We start from the raw sequence: 22,115 nt of genomic DNA on the forward strand, positions 1-22,115 counted from the left end.
TTTATTATCAGATTAATTTTTAATTCACTTGTCATGCCATGTGAACTGAAAAAATTATTATTGCTTCCTTTCAAAATGTCTAATCACTGAATGGAAAGTATTCATACAAATAATAATTTGTATATTAGCAAAAATAATGCGGCCAGAACATTTCATCTTGCACTTTTGGGCAAGTGCAACAATTCCAACAAATCACAATGATTTAGACCATGGCAAATAAGGATACTGATTGGTTGACTTGTTGCTTTCATGAAAAAAAAGGAGGCAATGACCTGGTGAAATTATCACTAGACTGTCAAATCCAGGTTTGTTATTGAATTCAAATTCCACCATCTGCCATGGTCAGGATTTGAACCTGGGTTTCCAGAACATTAGCTGAGTTTCTGGATTAAGGGTCTAGTAATGACCATGAAACCATTGTTAATTGTCAGAAAAACCCATCTGGCCACTCTTATCCTGTAGGGAAGGAAATCAGCCACCTATAATAAAATCCAAAAGAACTGCAGATGCTTTAAATCAGAGACAAAAATAGAAATTGTTGGAAAAGCTCAGCAGATCTAGCAGCATCTGTGGATAGAAATCAGAGCTAACATTAACTCTGATTTCTCTCCACAGATGCTGCCAGAGCTTTTCCAGCAGTTTCTATTTTTTAATCTGATGGTGGATGCTTAACTGAGCTCTGAGCAATTAGGAATAGGGAATAAATGCTGGCCTAGTCCACATCCTGTGACTGAATAAAAAAAATGCAATAGGCATCCCAACGTCCTGGATCGTTCAAAAAAAGGTTTGAACGTAAGTCTTTTGTTTGCAGAGAACAGATTCCTGGATATTAATGTATGTTTTTTAGAAATTATATATGACTTATGTAGCAGGTTTGACTGATTATTTTAAATAGAGCTGAAAATGTGTTGTTGGAAAAGCGCAGCAGATCAGGCAGCATCCAAGGAACAGGAAATTCGACGTTTCGGGCATGGGCCGTTCATGAGGAACTCATTCCTGATGAAGGGCTTATGCCCGAAACGTCGAATTTCCTGTTCCTTGGATGCTGCCTGATCTGCTGCGCTTTTCCAACAACACATTTTCAGCTCTGATACTCCAGCATCTGCAGACCTCACTTTCTCCTCCTTGATTATTTTAAATAGATGGTTTGTGTAGTTACTAGCACACCAAGAATTATGTCAGTGCTCCACTTAAGACCTAGTAAACATCTAGGTTCTGGATTAGTGGTGCTGAACGAGCACAGCAGTTCAGGCAGCATCCGAGGAACAGTAAAATCAACATTTCGGGCAAGGGCTTTTGCCCTAAACGTCGATTTTACTGCTCCTCGAATGCTGCCTGAACTGCTGTGCTCTTCCAGCACCACTAATCCAGAATCTGGTTTCCAGTATCTGCAGTCATTGTTTTTACCTAGTAAACATCTAGTCCAGCTCAAATTACATCACAAAGAAACAAAGGAGCTAAAATTTTGAACAACAGATTAAAGAATTGTTTGTATGCTGCTGCTATCCAGTGTCTACACAAAAGGTTTTTGCCAATAACTGCATGCTCCTTCAATCCAAAAAGATGTTTTGCTTACCACACAATTGACCAGTATCCTCTATAAATTTCAATGTCATTGTAATACCAGGTTTGTCGGCCCTTTGTCATTGTGATTAGCCAATCAAAACAAATAGCATGTTCCTTCAGTCATTCACAGGTTGCAGCCATCCAGCCCATGTATACAAATGTGAGATAAGACATCTACTGTTAGATACAATTCTCTAATTGGGAAACATTTGCCACACAGCCATTTCTAACCTTCATAACTTTCTACCTTCTCTCTTCACAAGATAAGAGAGAAAGCAACCTCAGATAGAGGCTTACATCCAAAGGGGAAGGGGAATGGTCCTCCAATGACAGGCTGTTTAATATTCATTGGCATGTACACCAGGTTCACTGAGAAATAGACCTGTTTCAGGAGGCTGCAGATTCTTGCAATAACTTGCCTTGAAACTCTGAGCCACTTGATATGTTGACCTTTACATACATTGAGAGAGTTGATCGTCCGCCAATGGTTCCTCTGTTGTGGCCTACCTCCTTGGAGCTGGATCACTGTAACTGTCTTCTGCTCTGTTGAGCAGTATTGAGGTGAGGTGAAGATATCTGGTATTGCTGCTGATGTGATTTGTGTCATTATTGTTGCTCCTGTACCTCTGTTGCAGAGGGGCATTAGGTTTATTGTCACATGTACTGACGTGAGCACAGTGAGAAGTTTACAGGTCACCACTTAAGGAGACATCTTAGGCACAAAAGTACCTAGGTACAGAATTTTGGTACAAAGCAGAAAAATAATGAAAACAAAGTTTAAAAAGTTAAACATTACAGTCCTTCTTACTTAAAAAAACATAGAAAACAAAGAAACATAGTTAACAGTTCAACACTGCTGTCAATAAGCACCAAGCCAATGCTGGGCTTGCATTCATCACAGGGGCTTGAGCTTGCCCCCACTGCCATGCTGGAGCAAGATAGACCTGCATCATCGTTTGCTACCCTATGATAAAAGGCTAGTAGTAGTGAAGACATGATGAATAAACTGACTTCCAAGAATTGGCAAACATTTGTTAAGCACAGACTGCACTCTGAGAAAGAGTGATGTGGTTAGTAGCCTCTCATCTGGCCATGGTCACAACCTCAGAGTTCCGTTACTGAAAAGCTTCTAAGAATGTAAGAAATAGGAGCAAGAGGAGGCCATTTATCACTTCAAACTTGCTTTGCTATGCAGTAAGATCATGGTTGATCTTCTACCTCCCTTCCATCTTCCCACATTTATATGCATATTCATTAATTCCCAAAAATCAATCATCCTGTGATTGAATTTACTCACCAAATGAATCTCAACAGTTCTCTGCAGAAGCAAATTTTAAAGATTGATAATCTTTTTAATTAAATTGATTCTGTTAATTTTAATTTTAAATGGCCTAACCCTTATTCTGACACTATTGACCTCATGTTTTAGATACCTCAACCAGGAAAACAATTTCTCAGTGGGGTGGCAAGGTGGCTCAGTGGTTGGACTGCTGCCTCACAGGACCAGGGTCCCAGGTTCGATTAAAGCCTCGGACGACTGTCTGCGTGGTGTTTGCATGTTCTCCCTGTGTCTGCATGGGTTTCCTCCCACAGTCCAAAGATGTGCAGACCAAGTGAATTGGCCATGCTAGATTGCCGAAAGTGTTAGGTGCATTAGTCAAGGAAAAATGGGTCTGGGTGGGTTACTCTTCGGAGGGTTGGTGTGGACTGGTTGTGCCGAAGGGCCCGTTTCCATACTGTAGGGAATCTAATCTAATCTAATCTAATCTAATCTAAAGTATGCTAGGTTTTTTTTGAGTGAAACCTCGCATTCTAAATCTGGGGAATAGCCTTTTATCCCAGAAATTCGTGTAATGAACCTCTGCAACACACCTTCAACGGCAAGTATGATCTTTTTTAGATAAGGAAATTAAAGCTGCACACATTACTCCAGGTGTATCCTCACCAATGCAGTGTACAACTGTAGTCAAACATCTTTACTCTCCTACTCTAATCCCTTTGCAACAAATGCTAGCATGTCATTTGACTTCTTTATTATAGTATGTGCCTGAAATTCGAAAATGACAGTTTAGTTATTGAATCTGACTATATACAGTATAAATTTGAATTGGTTATTGCTTTATTTATCTTATTAATAACATTTGCAGTATGGTCAAAAATAGTAATTTGGTCAAGTTTTCTTCGTTCAAAAGAAAACTTGATTGAATATTTGTTTTCAGTTTAGGATTAAGAAAAGTGATGGCTTGTGATGGAGCTGATAAAATCGACTGATAGAAACACATTTTTCATTGTTCATTGCCCAGCCTTATTATTGAATTGCCTGGAGACAACACAGTGATGCAATTTTTAATTGCCTAGTTACCCAAATTGGACATTAATTTTGTACTGGAGGTTTGGAAATCGCCATCAGCATTTACATTTCTTACTCAGGCAGCTTTAGGTATTTAGGGCCCTTCAGTGAGCTTCGTCACAGATGTGCACATTGAGTTTCTGCTTTTATTCGTCATTTTAATGAGGTAATAAATTCTTCGACTGCTACTCCAAATTATGAGGAGAATAGGTAAGATGAATGGCAGATGTCTTCTCCCCTGGGTGGGAGATTTCAAGACTAGGGGAATATTTTTAAGGTTGGAGCAGAAAGATTTTAAAAAGACACAAGGGACAACATTTTTACACAGAATGGTTTGTGTATGGAATGAACTTCGAGAGGAAGTGATGGAGCGGGTACATTTACAACAATTGAAATACATTTCAATAAATACGTGAATAAGAAATGTTGGAAGGGATATGGACCAAGCACAGGCAGGTGGAATTAATTTAGCTTGGGATTATGTTTGACATGGACTGGTTGGACCGAAGGGTTGCTTTCAATGCTCTATGACTTTGTGATTATGGCTCTACTCAATAAGTTACATGAGGAAATCCTTTGCATTGACAGCTACTTCCTAAAGTTCTGTCCCAGATTTTACCTTTCATTTCATAGCTTTTAAACAAAATGCAAGTATTGTGACATTAATAGTTGAGATTTTAAAAATTTGTTTTTCTAGCAACGAATTGGTTTGGGTTGGATGGTGGAACTATAAGTAAAAATGCTATAGAATGTTGTTGGATTGCTTTTGTGAATCAAGGATAAATGTGCATAACATTTCCTCAAGCAATAGGTGACATTGAACTATGGTGTAGATTTGGAATATGTGTGCTGATTGCTGTCTTATGATTTGTGCTCAAGCAAATACTTACTGATATGCCTGCTAGCACACTTTAGGTGGCCAGTATGCCATAAATGATCCTTTTGAGCAGGGGTCTCACACAGTCTACTAACAACTTGTCAAATAATTCCCTAAAGACTGGCACAGGCATGATAAATACAGGTCTTACTGTTGCTTTGGGTTTTCCCGTAATCTGACAGATGTGGATAGTTCTGCAAACATTACTATATCCTTATGGAGCTGTGGCAAATAAAAATGCTGGCTTATGCAGTCTTGGTTTTCTCATATACTGATGTCCAAATTAGAGTGGTGCTGGAAAAGCACAGCGCATCAGGCCGCATCCGAGGAATAGGAAAATCGATGTTTCGGGCAAAAGCCCTTCATCAGGACTGAAGGCAGAGAGCCTCCAGGGTGGAGAGATAAATGGTGGGGAGGGGAGGGGAGAGAAGGTAGCAAAGAGTACAATGAGTGGATTGGGGTGGGGATAAAGGTGATAGGTCAGAGAGGAGGGTGGAGCAGATAGGTGGGAAGGAAGATTGGCAGGTAGGATAGATCATGAAGATGGTGTTGAACTGGAAGTTTGGAACTGGGGTAAGGTGGGGGCAGGGGAAATGAGGAATCTGCTAAAGTCCACATTGATATTCTGGGGTTGAAGTGTTCCAAGGCTGAAGATGAGGCGTTCTTCCTCCAGGCGTCGGGTGGTGAGGGAGCGGTGGTGGAGGAGGCCCAGGATCTGTATGTCTTCGGCAGAGTGGAAAGGGGAGTTGAAATGTTGGGCTACGGGGCGATGGGGTTGATTGGTGCGGGTGTCCCAGAGATGTTCCCTAAAGCGCTCTGCGAGAAGACGTCCAGTCTCACCAAAGTAGAGGAGACCGCATCAGGAGCAGCAGATACAATAAATGACATGTGGAAGTGCAGGTGAAACTTTGATGAATGTGGCAGGCTCCTTTGGGGCCTTGGATGGTGGTGAGGGGGGAGGTATGGGCGCAGGTTTTGCAATTCTGACAGTGGCAGGGAAAGGTGCCAGGGCGGGACCGTGGGTTGTTGGGGGGCGTGGACCTGACCAGGTAGTCACGGAGGGAATGGTCTTTGCGGAAAGTGGAAAAGGGTGGGGAGGGAAATATATCCCTGGTAATGGGGTCTGTTTGGAGGTGGCGGAAATGTTGCCAGATGATGCAGTTTATGTGAAGGTTGGTAGGGTGGAAAGTGAGGACCAGAGGGGTTCTATCCTTTTTACGGTTGAAGGGTGGGATTTGAGGGTGGAGGTGTGGGATGTGGATGAGACGTGTTGGAGGGCATCTTCAACCACGTGGGAGGGGAAATTGCGGTCTTTAAAGAAGGAGGCCATCTGGTGTGTTCTGTGGTGGAACTGGTCCCCTTGGGAGCAGATACGGCGGAGGCAGAGGAATTGGGAATATGGGATGGCATTTTTGGAGGAGATAGGGTGGGAAGAGGTATAATCTAGGTAGATGTGGGAATCGGTGGGTTTGTAAAAATTGTCAGTGTCAAGTCGGTCGTCATTGATGGAGATGGAGAGGTCCAGGAAGGGGAGGGAGATATCCGAGATGGTTCAGGTGAATTTAAGATCGGGATGGAATGTGTTGGTGAAGTTGACGAACTGCTCAATCTCCTCGTGGGAGCACGAGGTAGCACCGATGCAGTCATCAATGTAGCGGAGGAAAAGGTGGCGAGTGGTGCCAGTGTAACTACAGAAGGTGGACTGCTCTTCGTAGCCGACAAAGAGACAGGCATAGCTGGGGCTCCATAGGGGTGCACATGGCTGCCCCTTTGATCTGGAGGAAGTGGGAGGATTTGAAGGAGAAATTAACAAATTAACTGATCAAATCTGCCTGGAGAAAAAGTGGGAATAACTATCACGGTCACTGATCCTACTCCAGATAAAGTCACATACCAGATGCAACCAATAAGGAGATTGCTCTCATTCAACCCCTTTGTCACAACCTTAGCACTTACTGCATGAATTGGTAGGAAGATCATGCCTATCCCAGCAGTATAGTTTGGGAAGCCCCAGTATTTCTCAATATCACTACAGGCTTGCTCACCTCACCCTAGGGAAACGTGGCCACCCTTCCTTTGGATTCAAAATCCCAGTAACTCTCAGTAAACCTGATGCGCTTTTCTCAAAAGTCTACTCTGCAGTAACAATAACTAATGTTGAATTGGCCACTTTCACTGCTTTTGCTTTTCTTTTCATAGAGTCATTTGTCTCTTCCCACTTGAAAGAGAAAAAGAAAGCTTCTATTTCTGGTTATGCAAACTTTAGAGTTAAATGAACAAGTTGAGTTGTCATCACCCTTCAGTCTGTGACAGTACTTTTTTTATGTGATGCAATAAAGTTCCTGCTTTTCAACTGAGGTTGTTTTAGCTCAAACTCCTTTTCCTACTATGTTTTAAAAATTGCTCTTTCCTCCCTTCCCATTGGTCTCTTCCCTTATTATCACTCTTTTTCCTTTTCTTGTTCTTATCATTCTAATTTCTGCTACTCGAAATTTAATCTTTAGTGTTATGCTATCGGTTTTATTATCTTCAGTTTCCACCTGTAAACCTTTGTTCACGCCTTTTAAAATTTCTGGTTTTCTAGTGTTCGAGTGACAATCTAATCCTAATTGTTTCACTAAATCTTTTAACTGTATGAGGGACAGATCTTCTCAGTCTTCAAAAGTAATTTCCCCTAATTCTACCATGAATGCACTTGCACCAAATGGCAGAGGATCTAGTGAGAACTTATACACTTAATGTAACATCCTAGGGAGTGTTGCTGAACAAAGAGACCTTGAAATGCAGGTTCATAGCTCCTTGAAAGTGGAGCTACAGGTAGATAAGATAGTGAAGAAGGCATTTGGCATGCTTTCTTTTGTTGGTCAGAGTATTGAGTACAGGAGTTGGGAGGTCATGTTGCAGCTGTACATTGGTTAGTACATTGGTCACCTTTGGAATATTGTGTGCAATTCTGGTCTCCTTTCGGAAAGATGTTGTGAAACTTGAAAGGGTTCAGAAAAGATTGACAGGAATGTTGCCAGAGTTGGATTTGGAGATGCCGGTGTTGGACTGGGGTGTACAAAGTTAAAAAGCAACACCAGGTTATAGTCCAACAGGTTTAACTGGAAGCACACTAGCTTTCGGAGCACCGCTCCTCCATCAGGTGGTTGTGGAAGATACAATTGTAAGGCACAGAATTTATAGCAAAACTTCCAGCCCCACAATCTCAACTCTAGTCGTAATAAGACTGTTATATGAAAGGCTTAGTAAGTTAAGTGAAGCATGCATCATCCAAATTCCAAAAAAATTGTCCAGTTCCATGGTGTCCTTAGGAAAAGACTTTGTAAGGACTGCAAGAAGCTGCTGAAAAATGTTTAGGACATTTGCTTAACTCTGCCTTCTGTGTTGGGTGCTATTGTTATTTGTTTCTGCAGGGTCGAGCAGAAATACATTAGATATTGTACAGCACTCGTTTAGATAGCTTTTTCCCCTCTAGCCAAATAAGTGTCCACATATGTACAAGCTGTTTTCAAATAGTGTCTTCTAGTTCTGTGGATTTATTAAAACATTACAAATATGAGCCAAAGAGACAGCCTCTTCTTCCCATTCTAAATAACAAATTTTTCTGCAGGAATTTGGATGGCTGGATGGTATTGTTTGTCGGCAATTTTTGTGTATTGTCTAGAGTATTATGTAGAGTATTAATTATAATTATTTTATTTTTGAGTGATTGTTTACCAACAAAGTTTCTTCAGTATCACTGAAATAATTTCTGTATGATGCAAATTTAATTCCTGAAATGCTGCACCTTTATCTCTAATGCTGCAGTAAAATCTGCTGAATAATGTATAATATATCACAAATGTGTTTTTTTGCTTCGGACCATTAAAAACAGAACCTTACCATTGAAGTTTACTGATAGCGTAGGAGAATGTATTGCACCAAACAAGTTATGCATCATACTAAACAGCATTGACATTCAACCCCTTTGGGTACTGATTGAATTAATGGGTTTTAGCTATCCAGTGTCGCATCGCTTTCTCAGCAAAACTACATTGATTGCAAAATATTAGATATATCAGCAGTAAGACTCATCATTGTATTTTGCTCTTTTTTACTAAATTTACTTCTATGTCAATGTTTATAGTATGCATTCATAATTTGTATTGTATTTGACATTTATCCATTTTTGTTGACTTTCAGGGTCTTGCAGAAAATGATGTGGTGGTTCACGTGGCCCTGATTGCTGAAAGTCAGCGGTATGTGCCCATTAGACAGATTGTTACAAGTTTGTGTCTCATGTACTGTATTTATTTGTTCTTTTGCCTAGAGATTATACAACTGACAAACTGAGAAAACTAATTCATTCGTAACTTGTACCTTCAACATTGTTAACTTGCATCAAAAATTCAGGTATTGCATCTTGCAAGACTTTTACTAGCATATGTTGTAATGTTAAAAACTGAGCATTCTGTGCTTGTAGCCTGCAAGTATTTCTCAACACATATGGAATACAAACGCAAACACCACAGCAAGTAGAACCAATACAGATATGGCCACAACAAGAGCTTGCAAAGGTAAACAATATTTTTTTGTAAAGCAGATTGCGTTCAGACAGCTAACTGCCATTGGAGAACAATGAAAATGATCAGTTATGTATAGAAATGTAGTTGTTCTGCAGTGCAATTGAGACTCCTCTTCTAGCTTTACCTCCTGAGAATCATGATAAATGGCAGCTGTGTTCTGATTTAACAAAAGTAGTAATAATCATTGGCATCAAATTGCTACTTCTATAATTTTTGCAAAAGTTAATTTAAACAAATGCCCTGTATTTGTTTTCATTTCCCAATGTTTGGCCTAATATCTTTTTAAAGATACATAAATTATGTGTTAAAGTAGTCTCCAATTTGTGCTGAATGCCAATGAGATAATCAACGTGAAAAATGTAATTTCAGTTATGTAAAACTGATTTACGTAACAGGGTTTGAAAAGCAAATTTTACCTGTAAGCTGTGAAATATAAGATTATAGTTTCAGTGTGCTGAAATCGAGACAGAGGAGCGCAATAGACAATCCTCTTTCAAATGATCAGACTTCCTTTAACTCTTTTGTTTTTTGAACTCCACCTCAGCTTCAACAGTAGGCTTCTTCAAGTATAACACCAAGACTGAACGATACTTCACTTGTTTTCTTTAAGTATATTTTTATAGTTAAGTTAGGTAGATCTTTAAACAGGCAATGCAAGATGCATTATTGATCTGTTTCTTTATTGTCCTGTTGATCTGGGTCTCTTCGTTGAATAAGGTAACTTCAGTAGCTTGTTGCTAGGCTGTGTTCATAGTTAATGTCACCACTAGGTGGATGTGCTATGTCACAGTCTATTGTCATGTAAACAATAGAAAGAAATGGTGCTGCTGGAAATGTGAATAGTAGGGTTTACCCTTTTTGAGGTGCAGGTGGCGAGGTAGCAACACCTAGAGAGGGCAGACACTCCTGCTCCCGCAGAACTGATGAATCTTGGAATGAATGTCCACAGCAGATTGCTAAGGTGTTTAAAAAGTGGGATACTGTCCTTTATTAGCCAAGGCATAATATACAAAAGTGAGCTGGCTATGTTACAGTTATGCAAAACAATAATTACACTAGAACTTGAGTCCTGCATGTGATTCTTGTCACATTACAGAAAGGATGTATTTAATTGGAGAGGCTATAGGTATGTATGAGGATTTTGTCAGATCTAGAAAATTGAACCTATGAGGAAAGATTGGATAGGTTGGGTAGTATCCCTAGCAACAGAGGAGATTTAACAGGAGATTTGATTGAGGGATACAAGGTTGTGAGAGTCCTGGATAGTCTGAATGAATAGGATCTATCTGCTTAATTTGAAGAGGGATCCATGGTGAGGGGCATAGACTTTAAGTAATTAGTAGAAGGGTTAGAACATAGGAACTAAAACCAGGAGTTGGGCAATTCAGCCTGTTGAGCCTGCTCCCCAATTTAATATGATCATGGCTGGTCTCATCTTAACTTGAACTCTACTTCCCTGTGATTCCCCATAACCCTTTAACCCATTACTAATTAAAACTCTGTCTGTCTCCTCATCAAATGTATTCAATGTACCACTATCCACTGGACTATGGGGTACTGAATTCCACAGATTCTTGAACCTTTGAGAGAAGTAATTACTCCTCAACTCTGTTTTAAATCTGCCACCCCTTAGTCGAAAGCCATAATCCCTCATTCCAGATTTTTTCATATGTGGAAGTGTCTTCTCTGCATCTTCTTTGTCAATCTTATTTAGCATCTTACATAACCTCATTAGATCTCCTCTTATCCTACTAAACTCCAGCGAGTATTGACTAAAACTGTTCAACTGCTCCTCATAAGAGAAGTTTTTCATCACTGGAATTAATCTAGTGAACATTCTCTGACCTGCCTCCAATGCAGTTCCATCCTTCCTTACATTTGAGGGAAGATGAGGAAAGGTTTCTCCTCACAAAGGGTGGGAGGAGTCTAGAATTCACTGCCTGAAAGAGCATCAGAGGCAAAAATCCTCAACTCATTCAAAAGTTGTCTGGATATGTATCTGAAGTTCTGTGACCTCCAGGGATACAATCCAAGTGCTGGATAATGGACCAGTATGGATGACTTAGTTTTCAGTAGGTGTGTATGTATGAAGGACAAATTGGCTTCATCTGTACCGTAAAGTAACCATATTTTCTAAATATTCTAAGTATCTGAAGAGGAAAAATATGCAAGGATGTAAGAAGGATGACAGTATGTGAATTGTTTCTTAGGAGGGCCAGCATAAGCACAATGGGTTGAATGACCTGTTCTGTTATATACTATGAAAGACTAAAGCAATGGGCAACATTCCAGTGGATGACAGGAGAAGTTAAATAGCAAGGAGGATGATGATAAAAAACCTGATACTCAAGCAAGTTAAGAAACTAATGGTGGGTTTAGAGAAGATGTGAGTGACAGTAACAGAATCCACTGTCTGGAAAAATGAAGCCACAGTTTATGATCTAAACTTATTGAATTTATTTCAGAGTCCAGAAGTTTATAAAGTGCCTAATCGAATGATGAGATGTTATTCCTCAAGCCCTTACATTGTGCTTCGTTGGAGCAGTATAGGTGGCTAAGACTATAGAGATCAGATTGGCAATGGGACACAGAATTAAAATGACAGAGAACTGGACGCTTAGGGGTGCACAGACTGATCAGAGGTGCTCTACACAGGTCCACCAAATTGACCTTTGATTTCTTCATTGTAGAGGAAAATGTGTCAAACACGGCAAATATAGCATCCTATATCGGAAAAGATATAATTAGTTTTCTGTTTAACCTGGAAGAAATGTTTAAAACACTGGTCAGTGGAAAGGGAAGAGAACAAAAGCAGCTGTTGCATCTCTGGAGTTTGCATGGTTAGGTGCTGTTTTGAGAGATGATTAAGGAGTGAATCAGATTGTCACAAAGGGGGCAGACACTCAGGAATGCTGAAAGAAAAGGTAGAGAATATGTGATTGTGATCACGTTGTGTTGGAGCTTGTGGAGGATAATCTGTCTGTGGAGGCTGAGGCCAAGGTGAATCTTATCCTATTTCTGAACGGGAAAATGAAAGGTGAGAGCAGAAGTACAAGTATAAGAACGAGCAGTCAGAGGCCCTGTCAATCTCTGAAGGGGTAGTCTTGTTTGAGGAAAAATGAGGATGCATCAAAAACATCTGATATGGAAGTTAGACGTTTCAGAATTAGATACAACATCGAGAAACTAGGAAATGGGATACAGTTCCAAAAGGAAGTAGGGTTAGGAGGAGATGTAGCCTCTCCTAGCGTGCCAATTTGCTAGCCATTCCATACTCCACTGTCCTCACCTTCTGTGGTCTGAGACCCACCTGGTGACCCATCCCTCATCAACCACTGACTACTCTAAGGCCTACTACTGAGATCCTGCTGACCACTGACAATCACAGATGCCACCCTTCTACAATCCAATGTCCTCAATTAATCTGACACAACATAAGTCTTCAGGTCAATTACTGATCCAAGGGCAGCTATTTACTCAATATTAAAACCAATCTCTGATGCCAGTTCAATGCCCTCTACCTTCCAACACTACTGAACCAATTTCACATTCTGGAGGATAATTGACAATCTCCTTCACCCTTTGATTATTCCCTCCCCTCCTTCCTGGTCCCCACATCTTCAATCATGGGCCTTCCTTCCTGACAAGCAACCAACATGTTCCATCTGGCTGGCCATGAGCGGGGAAAAAAAAAGATCAAATGTTGTCTTGCTATTAAATTTCCTTCCTCTGTGAGGTGGAGTGTATTATTCTTGAAAGCCATTTTACACTATCTAGACATTCCCTGACCTGACACACTTAACTTACATATGACAGCAAAATACTGTAGATTCTGGAAAGTTGAAACAAACACAAGGAATGTTGGAGAAACTCCATACATCTGGCAGTATCTGTGGAGAGAGAAAGAGAGCTATATTACTTTGCTTTTATTGACTAGATTGATATCTGGGTTGTGTTATGATGAAACATTGGACAGACTGGCTTGTTTTCTTGCTGAGTAAAGGTTCACTGATTCAAGTGTATAAGATCCTGAATACTCTTGACAATGTGGACATGGAAATGCTCTTTTATGGATGAATCCAGAACTTAGAGACTAATTTAAAATTATGGGTCACCCTTTTGAGACAGATACAAGGAAAGTTTCTTTTCTCTGGAGGGTTTTGCGACTTTGAAACTCTGCCTTAGAAGGTGGTGGAGGCTAGGTTGTTAAAAATGTTTAAGGCAGCAATTTTTAGTACGTGAGAGAATCAAAGGTTATCAGGGTAGATGGGAATGTGAAATTCGAAACACAAACCGATCAGCCACGCTCTATTTAGATGACAGAGCAGGCTCAAGGGGCTGAATGGCTTGCTTCTGATTATAACATGTATGAATGTGTGTGGAAATATACATACATTGAAAGAGAAACGGTGCGCAACCCTGGACTAGGCATTTCAGACCAACTACCCACAGCTTCCCAACAGCATTCATGCTTCATGTCCCACAGCTATATTCATGCTCGGTATCCCTCAGTGGAGTGCATGTTATGTAAACTCCAAGGTGTACATACTCCATATTCCTGGCCAGTTTGCACCATCTGTATTACTCCAACAACATTCATGCTCTACATCACCCCAACACTGTGCATACTCCATGAGGAAGTGGTAGATGTGGGTACAATTGCAACATTTAAAAGACATTTGGATAGGTATGTGAATTGGAAAATTTTGGAGGAATATGGGCCAGGAGTAGGCAGGTGGGATAGTTTAGTTTGGGATTATGTTCGGCGTGGACTGGTTGGACCAAAGGATCTGTATCTGTGCTGCATGACTCGATGACAGTGCAATGCTCTGTATCACTCCAACAGAGTGCATGCTCCGTGTCGTCCCTAAAGAATGAGTGTTCCATATCACCCTGACAGCATGCATGTTCTGTATCACCCTTAAACATATTTCCTGCATAACATCCTAATGGCATTCACCTTCCATATAACCCCTAAAATAGACTTTTTTTTTAATCACTCCAACAGTGTGCATGCATGCTGTGCATTACTCAATTCCATGTGATCCATAGTCCCTGGATCACATCCTGTGAAATCTGTTTGATGAACCAGAGCCAAAATATCTTAGTAAAGAGGCTGTTGGTAAACACTGAACAGATTAGCAAGCAGCAGTTCGAGCTGAAGAATGAGGTAGTCCCCAGGAAGCACTCCTAGCACTAATAATGTGTCTGCATGCCATGCTGTGCCCCCACTGCCCTCCAAGCACCTCCACCATTTTATAACCTCAACGCAGCTGATTCTGATAAAATTCAGAAATTTAAAGATCCAGCTGCGCATTTCCCTCATTTCTGGAATCACCTGGAAGCTTACATTTAAATGAGAGGGACCTGGTGCAGTTTTACAATTACTGAGGAAAAGAAAGACTATTGAAAACTTAATGTAACCGCCGTGTCGCAATTACATTGACCCACTCCTGCAACTGACATGCCTCCCCACCACAGCTACCTCAGCCTCAGTATCTGCTTATAGTATCTAGACATTCCCTGACCTGACATACAGCCTTGAACCTCACCACAGATCCTGCCATTTGTTCCTGTCCCATGGATCTGCCTAATCACACTCAGCACACCTCCCTAACCACCTCATTACGCAGACACTGACACCAAAACACCCCGCCACAGGGACCCCATTCAGAGTCATAGAGATGTACAGCACGGAAACAGACCCTTCAGTCCAACTCGTCCATGCTGACTAGCTATACTAACTCAATCGAGTACCATTTGCCAGCACTTGGCCCATATCCCTCTAAACCCTTCCTATTCATAAAACCATCCAGATGCCTTTTAACTGTTGTTTTTGTACTAGTCTCCATCGCCTCGTCTTGCAACTCATTCCATACATGCACCACCCTCCGCATGGAAAAGTTTCCCCTTAGGTCCCTTTTAAATTTTTCCCCTGTCACCTTAAACCTACGCCCTCTAGTTGTGGGACTCCACCACCCTAGGGAAAAGACATTGTTTATTTACTCAATCCATGCCCCTCATGATTTTATAAACTTCTATAAGGGACCCTCTAGAGAGTACAGCCCCAGCCTATTCAGCCTTTCCCGATAGCTCAAATCCTCCAACCCTGGCAAAATTCTTGTAAGTCTTTTCTGAACCCTTTCAAGTTTCACAACATCCTTCTGATAGGAGGAAAACCAGAACTGCACACTATTCCAAAAGTGGCCTAACCAATTTCCTGTCAGTTGCAACATGATCTACCAACTCCAATACTCAATGCTCAGACCAAGAAAGACAAGCATACCAAATGCCTTTTTCACTATCTTATCTACCTGCGACTCTACTTTCAAGGAACTATGAACCTGCACTCCAAGGTCTCTTTGTTCAGCAACATTCCCCAGAACCTTTACCATTAAGTGTATAAGTGCTCTGATTTGCCTTTCCAAAATGCAGCCTCACATTTATCTAAATTAAACTCCATCTACCACTCCTCAGCCATTTGGCCCATCTGATCAAGATCCCGTTGTACTCGGAGATAACTTTCTTCACTGTACACCCCACCTCCAATTTTGGTGTAATTTGCAAAATTACTAACTATACTTCCTGTGTTCACATCCACATCATTTATATAGATGACAAAATGTGGTGAACCCAGTACCAATCCTTGTGGCACACCACTGCTCACAAGCTCCAGTCTGAAAGGCACCCCTGCACCACCACCCTCTGTCTTCTACCTTCTAGCCAGTTCTGTATCCAAGTGGCTAGTTATCCCTGTATTCCATGAGGATATACCTTGCTAACCAGTCTACCATGAAGAACCTTGTTGAATGCTTTACTGAAGTCCACTCCTGCCCTGGACATGACAGCTGCCTTCCCACTGCTGGACATGCTCCTCTCCCCACTAGGACCTAAACCTCCTTTTCAAACTCCCTCTCCTCCCCCACTAGTGGACCCAACATCTCCCACCCAGTCGACTCTAGCCTACTCTTTAGTAGTCCAAAGAAAACAATCCAAGCTTATCCAGCCTCTCTTCATAGTGAAAGTGAATCACCTTTGCACTCCCTCTGCTGCAATCAGATCCTTCCTCACGTTTGTTCTGATGAGTGCAAGGTGAAAAATCTTCGCAACCTGTCTCTTTGCAGTAATATTAAAATTCTGTACCAAAAAGGAATTGATCTATAATTTAATTTGTCCACCGTTTAGGATTATAACGGCATTTCTACTTTTATTAGCATCAATTGTATATAATTAGTAGGTTTAAATGTTCTTAGAGTTAAGCATAGTTACTTTGCAGCAAAACTGTTTATTTTTGTACTTGAGACATATTTCTAGAGACACGTCTGTTTTCATAAAGACTATACTTGCAGGCCTATCTCTACCTCGGTGTAAATAAAAAACTTAAATTGTCTGGAAGACCAAACAGACCCATTGGATGCATTGGAACATCAAAGGTCAGTGTTTCAACATATTGGGAAAATTATATAAATTAGTTGTTGCCTCTATCGTGATAACTTCACAAATTTAATAATGCGAAGGATATATTCCAGAATACTGTGAAAGCTTATTATGCAGTACTTAATCTCTTGTGGCATTCCAGATAAACCTTGGCTAGAAAAGTAAGGAATAATCAGCCCAGAGAATACTAAGATTTATAAGATTTATTTTTGTCATAATTTCTTAGACATTCACAATAGCTAAACTTGAATTAGCATTGAAAATAATTTAGTTAGAAAGCATTCAATTTCACTGCGCAATATAATTCACTAGGCAAGAATTAAATTGTATTCAGACTGCTTGAAGTAATTAAATAAGTATGATTGAAAGGTGTGTGTCCAATTGGAATTCACAATATCTAAATTTAAGTACATCTTTAATGGGTTTATATGTCTGACGGTTGAGCTATGTCTGTTAAACAATGTTAATCATGGTGATTAATCTGGTGTGAATGTAAGTAAGTATGTAATTGTATAACATAATTTGTGATCAAGGTTGAATTATACCAGTGTCATGAATAAAAACAATATTTATTCTCTTTCTATATGTAAAAAATCTTTTTTACTCATTAAATTCAGTTTTCAATCAAAATTACTTCTTTTTCTTGCAGCTTTACAGAATTCTAGGAAAGACAGTTGTGTGCTATCCCATTGTGTTTGATTTGAGTGACTTTTACATGAATCAAGATGTCATGATGCTGATTGATGACATAAAGGTAAAACTAGGGAATATGAGACTCTCTATTTATCCTGACCCAAGAAGTGAATGTTAATAGAAAAAAAAGCCCCATCTTCTTTCAGAAAAGTAAACACTAATTCATTTTTGATATAGCAATGGGGTTAATTAAATAGCACGTGTGTTCATGTTTAAGCCTAAATGAACTGCTTTACTTTGAGGAAAAGAAGAAGCATTGAATTTAATAAATTAATTTGAGATTTTTTTTCAGGCTTTAAAATGTTTGTGAAATCTAAGAACACCTGCAATGAAATTAGTTCACACTTAAATAAAATCATTAAACAATTCTTTTTTTTAAATTGTGTGACAACAGCTATAGTTTATTCCACTGATTTAGATGATAGCATGAAATTGATGCCACCAAAAAAGTCAATTTTTAATATTAATTTGAGATATTTCATCCTATAATCATAGATTAGAGTGAGGACTGGTTTATTAATTTTGGACTTGCATCAACAGAAGGTACAAGTATTTTACTAAAGCCAGTTTTGCAGAATTTTAATTTATTTTAAAACATTATGGCATTCTAAATATTGCATGTTTAATTTGTTATAAATATGGGCGAGGTGATGGTCTTATTATCATTAAGACTATTAATCCAGAGACCCATGGTAGGACTTGGATTCAAATCCTACCATGGAATTTGAATGCAATAAAAGTCTGGAAGTAACGATTACCATAAAATCATTGCCAATTGTCACAAAACCTATCTCGTTCACTAATGTCCATTAGGAACGGAAACCGTCATCTTTACTTGGTCTGGTCTACATGTGACTCCAGACCCACAGCAATGTAGTTGACTGTTAACTGCTCTCCAAAATGGCCTAGCAAGCCACTCAGTTGTAACCTTCACTAGAAAGTCAGCAGCTAGTGATTTCCATATCCCATGGATGATTTTTTTTTGTTTTAAAAAGTTTGTAAAATTTATTGAGTGTTATTTTGTTCCTCTTGCACAATTCTACAGATTGACTGTAAAAGTAGAATTGAAGTGTTCAAAAGTATCGTAGTTGATTTCAAGGCTGAGGAACTTCATCTGCTTGGCAGATGGGAGAACCTGGAATTGTTCTTCATAGGGAAAGTTGAATGGAAATTTGTTAAACATGTTCAAAACTGTGAGAGGTCTAGACTTTGATTAGAGAGAGAAACAGTTCCTTTTCACCAAAAGATCAAAAAGCACAGGACATGGGTTTAACGTGGTTGGTGAAAGAAGCAACAGCAGCAGAGCAAAAACATTTACCGCCTGATTTGCTCTTTTCTGAAAAACACTATTTAAGAATGTGGTGTAGATTAATACAATCAGGGCTTTAAAAGTGGGTTGTAATAACAGCTAAAGAGAAAATTGTAGAAAGGAAAGAGCAGGGAATTAGCTAATTTGCCTCAGATAGTTGTCACCAACATGATAGGCTCAATGACCTCCTTCCTGCTGTAGCTATGTTATTGTTGTGTAAATCTCTAACATTTCTTAAGTTACTCATAATTTCAGTTAGTTCTTGGGTCTCAGTTACAGAATCCAGTTAGAGGACATGTATGTTGTTGAATTGTCAGGCCAGAAAGATTCCAAGCTAAAAGTTCAGCCAAGTAATGTAGTTGGTATGAGTATTCATTGGCTATATATAAAAAAAAAGTGGTGTTGGTTCCTATTCTTGCTCCTCGTTACTATTTACTAATTTCTGCTGGAGTGCATACATACATGAATATTAGTTCAGAACAGGATTACTTCATGTGTGATTCCATCCTTCACCACAGTCACATAGCCCATCAATTTTCAGAATCTAAAGGTTACATGGAAAGAAGTAGCATTTGAGCAAGACTGACTTGTGCACTTACTGCATAAACAACTGCTGGTGATTAATATCAGACTTTGTTAACTTTGGTTTAATAATTCTTGGTACTCTTGTTATGGTATAGGTACTGTGATACCTATAGTTATTTTTCATGTTAACGATGTTACAGTCTGTGGCAAGGTAGAGTAGAGTAGAGAGTTGCTTTTAATCAGTCACATTAACCATATACAACTGATACAGTAAAAACGAGACAGTGTTCCTCCAGGACTGAGGGTACTACATGGACAGTATAAACTACACGCTTGTACACGGAAGAAATGCAAAACACACAAGTTACAGTGCAATAGAAAAATGATTGAAAAAAAGATACTTTTTTCACAGCAATTCGAAGTTGTGCAAAGAATTTCAGATGGGAAAGAGTCCGATCATACTGTGTTAAGGAGCCTTATGGCTTGGGGGAAGAAACTTTTGGCCGTGAGAGACCGTATGCTCCAGTCACTTCTGCTAGATGGCAGGAGGGAGAAGAGTTGAGTGAGGGGTGTGTGGGGTCTTTCACAATGCTGTTAGCCTTTTGGATGCAGCGTGTGGTGTAAATGTCTGTAACGGAGGGAAGAGAGACCCCGATGATCTTCTCAGCTGTCCTCACTATCCGTTGTAGGGTCTTACAATCCGGGATGGTGCAATTCCCGAACCAGGCAATGATGCTGTGAGATTGGCTTGTTCCATTGTTCTCATGTTGTTAAAAGTGTTGATGAAAATCATTCCTGTTGGCATTTATAATCTGAAAAATGCCATTTTTTATGTGAATTTGTTTTCTGATTGTTTCCTTTATTTAAGTGGTAGTTGTGTTGACTGCCCAAAGTTTTTTGAGCTTCGCACCGAGTTGGTTCAACACCTCTCTCATTGTGCTTTACTGCTGTTCTGTAAGGGTAAAATATGTGTTATTGGGTAACTCAGAAAATGTGTTTAAAAGATATGATGGTTCACCGTATAGTCTCATGCATTGCACCATATTTCAATAAAATTGTATATAGATCATTGAATTGATAACTTTTCCAATATTGTATCCATTAGCAAGTTGTTCCACTTGTTTACAGAATTTACTACAGTTTACTAAACAATATTGGAAGATGAATCGGCGCCCTCTTTTCCTTGTGCTAATCCGTGAAGATAACATAAAGTAAGGAATAATTCTGTTATGGATAGTTTTCCTCACAATCTATTTCCAAATATTAAATCATAGAAGAAATGTAAATTTATCATGTTTTGCTATTTAGAGGGAGTCGTCTCAATCCTGTGTTGGACATGTTGGCAGCATTCAAAAATGGTATTGTTGGAGGAGTGAAAGTTCATGTTGACAGACTTCAGGTACATTTGTGCACATTTTTATCTTTTATGGACTGTGTATGGTATTACTTAAGTGAATAAAAAATCTGTGATTAATCTACACATAGTAAAAATTACTAGCTTGATTAATTGCTGATTTTTTTGGCTGAACCGAAGTCTTTAAGCAATATCAGAGAGCAAAGTCAACACAGCAAAGTGACATAAGATTAAGTCAACTAGGAGAAAGTGAGGACTGCAGATGGTGGAAATCAGAGTTGAGAGTTTGGTGCTGGAAAAGCACAATAGACCAGGCAGCATCCGAGGAGCAAGAGAATTGACATTTCCGGCATTCAATTCCCCTGCTCCTCGGATGCTGACTGACCTGCTGTGTTTTTCTAGCACCACACTCTTGACATAAGATTAAGTCAGCGAAATAATTCTGATCATATAATGATCTAATTATTAATGCCTTCATTTTGCTTCTTTAGTTTGTCAGATGATTCACGTTATATTTCATTCATTGTGAAAACTGTTTCAACATAATATTATAGTCATGCTACGCAGGCGATTACTCATGCGGAAACAAATGCAATAAGAAATTATTCTCTTTTAATTGTATTTTTTACACATTAGTATGAAAAATTATGCAAAGTCCTCAAACTAATACATTAAAGTGATGATGTTTTATGTATGAATTCATCAGAAATTCATGATTGGGTTAACCATCAAGATTTCAAGTTCTGTATATGACAGATTGGCTTCTGAAGTTTTTTGACAGTGGTGAATTGGCTTATTTTGATTTTGGACTGGAGGGAAGTTTACAATGGCGTTCCCCAGGGGTCAGTAATGGGTCCATTGCATTTTTTGATATATATTAATGACTACGACTTGAATATACACAGCATCATTTCAAAATTGTAAATACCATAAAATTTGGAAATGTAATGAGCTGTGAGGAAGATATGATAGACTTCAAGAGGGCAGGTTGGTGAAATAGGTGGCATTAAGGCAAGTGTAAAGTAATATAGTGTGGTAGGAAGAATGAGGAGAGGTAATATAAATTAATTACTACAATTCTGATGGAAGCAAAGATTCCACATCATTGAAGATAGCAGGACAGGTTGAGAAAGTGGTTAATAAAGCATGCAAGGTCATTGGCTTTATAAATAAGACACATAGAGTACAAAAGTAAAAAACACTACTTTTATTGAAACACTGTAAAGAGTGTGGTTGTGTACTGCAATAGATATTTCATCTTTTTAGGAAACAGGTAAAGATTTCAGAGACACTTCAGAAAATATTTCCAAGAATAATTTCTGGTTGAGAGATTAATTAAATGAATAGATTGGAGAAGCTGGGCTTGTTCTTAGAGAGGAAAACATTGCAAGAAGGCTTAATATAGAGGTTCATAATTATGAGAGATCTTGGCAGAC

General features: G+C 39.3%; 1 protein-coding gene across 4 annotated transcripts in view; it reads left to right on the plus strand.

Moving 5' to 3' along the window:
- The window catches only part of phkb (phosphorylase kinase, beta), a 262,162-nt gene that overhangs the window by 184,213 nt on the left and 55,834 nt on the right, over nt 1-22,115 (plus strand). For all 4 annotated transcript variants that reach the window (XM_060838109.1, XM_060838108.1, XM_060838110.1 and 1 more), the window contains 6 exons: nt 8,979-9,034; nt 9,259-9,352; nt 16,711-16,794; nt 17,448-17,552; nt 20,454-20,536; nt 20,634-20,724. In XM_060838109.1, coding sequence (XP_060694092.1) covers nt 8,979-9,034; nt 9,259-9,352; nt 16,711-16,794; nt 17,448-17,552; nt 20,454-20,536; nt 20,634-20,724 — 513 coding nt within the window. The remainder of the gene's footprint in view (nt 1-8,978; nt 9,035-9,258; nt 9,353-16,710; nt 16,795-17,447; nt 17,553-20,453; nt 20,537-20,633; nt 20,725-22,115) is intronic.

This window comes from Hemiscyllium ocellatum, chromosome 17, assembly GCF_020745735.1.
Source record: "Hemiscyllium ocellatum isolate sHemOce1 chromosome 17, sHemOce1.pat.X.cur, whole genome shotgun sequence".
Lineage (NCBI taxonomy): Eukaryota > Metazoa > Chordata > Chondrichthyes > Orectolobiformes > Hemiscylliidae > Hemiscyllium > Hemiscyllium ocellatum.